Source organism: Rattus norvegicus, chromosome 17 (assembly GCF_021556685.1).
Source record: "Rattus norvegicus strain SHRSP/BbbUtx chromosome 17, alternate assembly SHRSP_T2T, whole genome shotgun sequence".
In the NCBI taxonomy this organism is placed as follows: domain Eukaryota; kingdom Metazoa; phylum Chordata; class Mammalia; order Rodentia; family Muridae; genus Rattus; species Rattus norvegicus.
In genome coordinates, this window is record NC_141550.1 from 9945519 (window position 1) to 9952500 (window position 6982).

Below are 6982 nucleotides of genomic sequence, written 5' to 3' on the forward strand. Positions count from 1 at the left end.
CACAGTGGCTCAAACTGCCTATACCACCATTAACTCTGGTGTCAGATGAACCGGTGTCTTCTTCTGATATCCACAGGCTCCTTTGTGCAATCATTATACATTAAACAAATTCATACACAAAAATATAATTAATTTAAAAAACCCATACCAGTCTTACATAGTAGTATATGCCTTCCATCTCAGTACTTGGGAGGCAGAGGCAGGAGGATCTGTGTGAGGCCAACCTGATCCACATAGTGAGTCTCAGGACAGCCAGAGCTATTTAACAAGAAGATTTTGTCTCAAAACAACAAAAACCCCCCATGCCTTCAAGGTCTACAATGTCTGCTTGGGTTTAATACCTGGCACAACAAAAGAAGGGGAAGGGAAGGGGAAGGAGAAGGGGAAGGGAAGGGGAAGGAGAAGGGGAAGAAGGGGGAGGAGAGGAAGAAGGGGAAGGAGAAGGGGAAGAAGGGAAAGGAGAAGGGGAAGAAGGGGAAGGGGAAGGGAGAAAAAAGGAAGGAAAAAAAGAAAGAAGGAGTTACAGGGCTGAAGTCTAAGAGCAGAGGCTGCTCTAGCAGAGGCCCAGGAGCACCCTCAGCACCCATCACGAGGTGGTTTATAGCTGTAGCTCCAGGGCACCCAACCACCTTTTCTAGTCTCTGAGGACATCAGACGCAGAAGCGGTGCACACAGACATACAGGCAAAACAAGCACACACGTAAAACCGTAAAAAGAAAATGGCAACAGCAAAACTCTGGGGAATCCACATTGTCGACATGGGAATCAAGTGGTGACTGTAGGGGTTGTCAGTACTTGGAGAATGACTGGCAGCAGTCAGATGGGGACAATGTGGCCCAAGTGCGTGGCCTGGGCCTCAACACTCTACTTCAGGGTCACCCATCAGGGTGACAGAGAAACAAGTCACAGGAAACCAGTGGTTTTTACTGACACTCTTTCTTGTAGGCCAGGTGGGCTTGGCTCACCTTCGTGCCTCAGCCTTGGGAGAGCTGGTAACCCACGAGGAGGTCATGCTCCGCCTTCACAGGGCAGGGTTTACCTTACAGGGGAAGCAAGTCTCAATTTAAAGGACGAACAGTGCGAGTTACAGGGTGTCGTCCTGAGGGTTAGCCAGAGGGACATAGAGGAAGCACCAGGGTTGTGAAGGCCAACACAGCATGGTAGCTGAGGTACAGGGAGAGGGCTCTAGCAGGGGTAGAGCACAGGAGGGTCAGCGGCTTGGCTCAGCAGGTAGCTAGCTGCCAACGCCGACAATCAGAGTTCAAATCCTGGGATCCACATGGTGGAAGGAGAGAACTGACTCCTTCATGTTGCCCTCTGGCCCCTTTATTCTCAAAATAGATGGATATGTGACTTTTTTTTAAAGCACACAGGAGTTCCAAAGTACTGCAAATGATGTATGTCAGAGGCCAGGCACGATCTGCCAGTGAGCAAAGCCCACACTTTACCTTAACCCTTTATTCATACCTGGATTAAGTTTTGTTGTTTTGACAATTCTGGGGAGAGAACTCAGACTTACCCACAACACTGGGCTAGGTTTCTGCTATTGAAGACTCCAGCCCACTGAGGCAAACCTTCACTGAACGGGCCACACGTTTCTGCAATCACGATCAAGGGTATTTAGCAAACACCTGCGTACACAGCACACCGCATTCGCTCAGTCAATGCTAAAATGCTACACCCAGGCCAGGCAAGGTAGCAAATGCATTTAATAGCAGCACTTACTGATCTGAGTTCAAGGCCAGCTTGGTCTACATGGCAAGTTCTGGACCAGAGCTACACTGAGATAGACCTATCTGCTGAAACCTTGGCCTAGGCAATAGAGATCACATGGCCATAATCACTGCCAAGACTCGGGTCTGGTATCATGTTTGTGTTTCTGTTATCGCCACAATTTGTATAGATACATGTTCGATAGATTGTGAAATACCTACCCATTTTTATGCTTTCGCCCTCAGGTGAAGTCTTGCCGACGGTCTGGGCAGACGTTATTAGTTTGTTCTTCCCATGCCCTTTAGAGGGGGAGCTGTGCACACCTGAGGCAGATGTGAATGCAGGCAAAACACCCACACACATAAAAGAAAAAGTTAGGCAAAGTAGAGCCTCCCTCTCCCAACCCTTGGAGATGCAGCAGAGTGGGCTGAGGGTGACAAGTAGCCATGGAATTCTCTGAATGAGTTCTTTGTACCAGGGAAGGGCAGGGAGGACAAAGACGGAGGCTCTCCTGAGACAGGAGCAAAAGTCACCCCTGGAGAGGATTCTCCCGTGCCCTTTGCTAGTTCTTTGCATGAGCCCAGCTCTGCTTTACAGGGACGGACATTCCATAACAGTGTTCCTGCCAAGTACACGCCTGTGGGACAGGACACAAACATGGGGTTTGTCTGTTGGCCGTCCCATACACACTTAATTCATTTACTCTTCAAACTTCTAAAAGGAAGTTTCATTTACAACTGGGGCAGCTACAGCTGACTCACAAAGCTGACCCCATGGCAGGCCCCTTCCTACACCAGCCAGATGGCGCTTCCCACGGGGATCCAGTATGGCTGTGGAAGGCCTGCCAATCACTGTACAGATGCTCCCTGGATGCTTTTCCACTCTTCCCTCCACATGGGCAAGCTTCCGGACAGAAAGACCCACAGTTGGTTTTATACATTTTTTGTTATAAAACGTTTAATATTAACCTACAATACAATGTAAACCTTTATGAAAAAATTTGAAGTACACTAGATTTCTTCAGGAAATTATTAACTACTCAGGTGCAGTACAGGTGGGGCACTGCATCTCTGTGGATGCATCTTCTGTTGCTGCGTTCTTCACAAGTCAAAACCTCCCCCCTGACAAACAGAAAAGCCAACCAGCTGGAAGGTGGAGGTCCCTGTTCAGTGCCAGGTGACACCCTCTGATTATGTGCTCTGGGGCTGCTGCGCCTCTCAGTCGCCTCTGACATTCTTTCCTTGGCCTTGGCACTGTCAGCAATTTTCATAATAACTGATCAGTTGGAAAATTCTAGGGTTTTTTTCTTTTTTGTGTAAGTTTTTAAAGAAATAGGAATTCTCTTGCCTTCTCTGCATCTCATAGTGGAAGCAAGCAAGGAGGAAAACAAAAACAAAACCTATCTGCCACAGACAATTCTGCAGAGGAAGAAAAGACCAGACTGAGGCTGCAAAAATTCAACTCACTCAGGCATTGTTGCTTGGTCATCCCCATGGTCATTCAGCCGAGGCCATCTGACAGGGGATGGAGGGGCACAACTGGAAACAAATGCTTCCACTGTCCATGACGACTTTGGAACAATTGGTGGGATCTTTTGGAAGCAATTTAAACAGCAGCAAATGGTCGAAGGTCTCTTCTAGCTCATAGGTTTAGGGAGTCCCAGACTGAACTGGCCTGGGGGACGAAAGGTGAAGTCTACAGCTCACCCAGGGAGAGAAATGGCCTCAAGACAGCAGAACTGGGGACAGCAAGAACACGAAAGTGTTTCACAGCTGCTGGAGAGCCTCACGTGGTGGTGCATACCCACATTTGCACCACAGGAGTGGGAAGCAGGAGGGTAGTTCAAGGCCAGCCTTGGGTATGTAGAGTTTGAGGCCACTTTGGGCCATCAGAACCTATCTCAAAAAGCTGAGAGGAAAACTAAGGGAGGGGGACAGGTGACGGGTAAAGCCTCCAGGACATGAACAGGCTGCCCTCAGAGTTGTGGCAAGAGCGGACCCCTTTTTTATTAGTCTGGCATCTAGTATATTTTTGCAGTTATCAAAAGGCAAAAGGCATAAAATTAAAATGTACACATTACAGAACGAGATTAAGAGGGAAAATCAGAACTTCCCCAAGCAGCCATGAACAAGACACTGCCACAGTACACATGCCCATGTGCCGGGCAGTCAGACAGGGACTACAAGCTGGGAGGGTGGCTCCAAGTGGGAAAGCCTCTCTGCATCGATGTCAGCAAGACAGACTTCTCCTGAGCGTCCTCTCAACCTATCACTGTAGTTCCAGCCGGCCTAGCTGTGCTAACACTTCCCAAGGTAGAATCAGAGCCCTGTGCTAAGGCCTCAGGGATCTGCTCAGGTTTTCCAAATGACTCCACAAGCCGTCCTCTAACAACAGAGAGCTGCAGAGAACAGAAGCACAGGACTGTCACAGAGAGAAGTGGCTTTAGAGGGTCTCTTGGAGGTGACTAACACAAGCTATGCTTTCTCCGGACTGGAATGCCCCCACACACTAGTGAACTACAGGAACCTCAGAGAGCGGCAGTGTCAAGCCTGTACCAGCACAGCAAGCCCATACTGGAACACTTGTCAGCACACACTGGCATGTGCTCATACATGGCTCAACCACATACCCACTACCAAAAACTCAATCACAGACGAGACATTTCAAGGGGGAAAAGGCTCCTGTTGCTTCACCACGGCAAGAGGAAGGCTGCAAACTGTCTCTGGTGCCATGAAATGTGCTTTCCAACAACACACACAGGCTGGGAGTCCAATTTCTCTTTCAAAGTTTCTGGTTCAAAACTTTGAGACAGGGCCTCCTCACTCTGTAGACCAGGCTGGCCTGGAATTCAGAGATCTGCTGCCTCTGCCTCCCAGCAGACCACCATGCCTGCGATGGGTCTATATCCTTAAACATCATTATCATATGTGCACTCAAACAGGACGAGCCTCCGCAGGTGGGACGGAGGGCCCGGGCCCTAGTCCTCTGGAAAGGCACCGAGCTCGGCAAGTTAGGAAAGCCGGGAAGAGCAGTGTGTGCAGTCAGAGGGGAAGCAGGAGCTGCTGTCCTTTGGCTGAGACCCCTTCACCACCACCTGGTACAGATGCCAAGGAGAAGCTGTATGTGTGTGTAAAGGGAACACACACCCCACACACAGCCTTTTGTGGGTCACAATCCCAGACTTCCTCTCATTGCTCCAAATGGGATACCTCTGGGACCGTGAGAGGAACAGTGGCAGAAGGAAGCGCAAATGAGCCCAGGGCACCTTTATTACACCGCCGTGGGCCATGGAGCCCAGGGCACTGGCTCTTTATCAAATCTGAGGAAAAAATACACCTAAGTCAGCCTCACTCCTTTGGTCATTATCATTACAAAGCAAACAGAAACAAAGTTATTCATGAACTGTGGGCAGTCAGTCCATCCTTCTCTCCCCTCTTCCTCTGGAAGTAGGAGAAGCAGGTCCTCAGGAGCTGCTGCTGGAGCTGATGGTGGGTTTCTTTTTTTCTTTTCTACAAAAGCAAGAATGACTGAGAAACAGTGGGAATGTCTCCTTCCCCACGTGGGCGGAGGGATGGGTTGGAGGTGAAGTCTTCACTGGAGGATGGAGAGGCGGCTGTGGAAGGCGAGTCTGCTGGGCAGGTGCATTCACTGCCGGCCTTGCACACGCACACAGGCTGTGCCTCTTGCAGGCAGCATGGTTTCCGATCCTTCCGCAGGATGCAGCAGTTTTTTTAAAAAAAATATTGTATTATAATAATAATAATAATATGAATTTATCTCTTGTTCTCTGTTTTTGTTTTTCCATTTCTTTTAGGGATTGGGGTGGGAAGAAGGAGGCAGAAAAGTGTCATTCGTCTGTCAGGTCCTGAACAAAGAGAACTTCTGTGTGGCTTAGTCCCGCCTCCTGCAGGGTGGGGGGGTTGGGCCATTCCTCTGAAGGGACACAGGGAAGTACCCGTCTTGGAAAATTGGCTTCAATCTGAAACTTTTCAGGGCTTTCCTTCAAGGAGAATAAGAAGTCGTGGATGACCTGTAGATGCCACACAGAAAAAGAACGTGGTAAGGAGAGACTCACTGTGAAGTCCCATGTCCTAACCTTCCCCAGGAAGACCCAAGCAGACAGTAGTCCTATTCTAATGGAATTCTACCTTCTTTTAAAGAGTTCACCGGAGTGTGGCAGCCCATGCCTTTAGAAAAACAGTTTAAGAGACTGAGGAACCTCATACCCTCATAGCTCCAGAGTACGTCCCTACAAACACCCCGAGTTAGAGAACCCTACAGTGGGAAACCTGAACGACGTACTAGTGAGCACCATAATTACTTGTGCTCAGTGCTGTCAGTTCACTGTGAGTGCCTTATACCATGTAAAGGAGACAGAAGACTGCACGAGCCCAACACTTTTGGAGGCAGAATAATGTGAGTTCAAGGCCAGCCTAGTCTACATAGTGAGTTCCAGACAGCATGTCTTAGAAAAAAAAGAATTCACACAAGCTAGTCTTTTGACTCCCCCCACCCCAGCCCTGCCACCCAAGAATCTGACCTTAGGTAAAGCTAAACAATTTAAAATTTTTCTTTACTTATTTAAGGGTCTCACAATGTAGCTCAGAGATCCACCGCCTCTTCTGCCTCCCCCTATGCTGAGATCAAAGGCATGCAGCAGCATGGGGCAATTACAACCACCCAAGCAAACAATACTTACTAGAAATAGGCATGGTTTCGGAAAAGCTGGAAGGCAGTGTTCAGAATATTTATCCCCTTTGAGTTCATTTTAAGCTGTCTGCCAACCTGGTATCCCATTATCTCAGAAGACTTTAAATAACCTCAAAATCAGAGCATTTAACTGATATACTACAAAGTTTAATTTGCTATCCTTCCATACCATGGAGGTTTCAGGATCCTCCTCCAAGCCAAGTTCCTCAGGCATTCAGCTATAACTCATGCATTCTCCTGTCCTTAAAATGGTTTAAAGTACTCACACCAGTGAACTGAAAGTACTGTGCACATTTAATTATGGTACACACCGATGACAGTTCAGGTGGGACCAGGTTTTCTCTAACTGGGGGTGTATGTAGGGATGTACTCTGAAACAACAAGGTTCTTCAGTCTTTTAAACTTGTTTTTTAATTTTTATTTTTTAAAAAAAGATGTATTTATTTATGTATATGAGTACACTGACACTGTCTTCAGACACCAGAAGAGGGCATCAGATCTCATTACATACAGATGACTGTGAGCCACCATATGGTTGCTGGGATTTGAACTCAGGACC

General features: G+C 48.0%; 1 protein-coding gene across 5 annotated transcripts in view; it reads right to left on the reverse strand.

Annotated features, from left to right (window-relative positions):
* Positions 1 to 2643: 2643 nt before the first annotated feature.
* The window catches only part of Faf2 (Fas associated factor family member 2), a 42048-nt gene continuing 37709 nt past the window's right edge, over positions 2644 to 6982 (reverse strand). For 3 of the 5 annotated variants that reach the window (XM_087590000.1, XM_087589999.1, XM_087590001.1), the window contains one exon: positions 3695 to 5743. In XM_087590000.1, coding sequence (XP_087446126.1) covers positions 5561 to 5743 — 183 coding nt within the window. In that variant the 3' untranslated portion in view covers positions 3695 to 5560. 5 annotated transcript variants of the gene reach the window in all.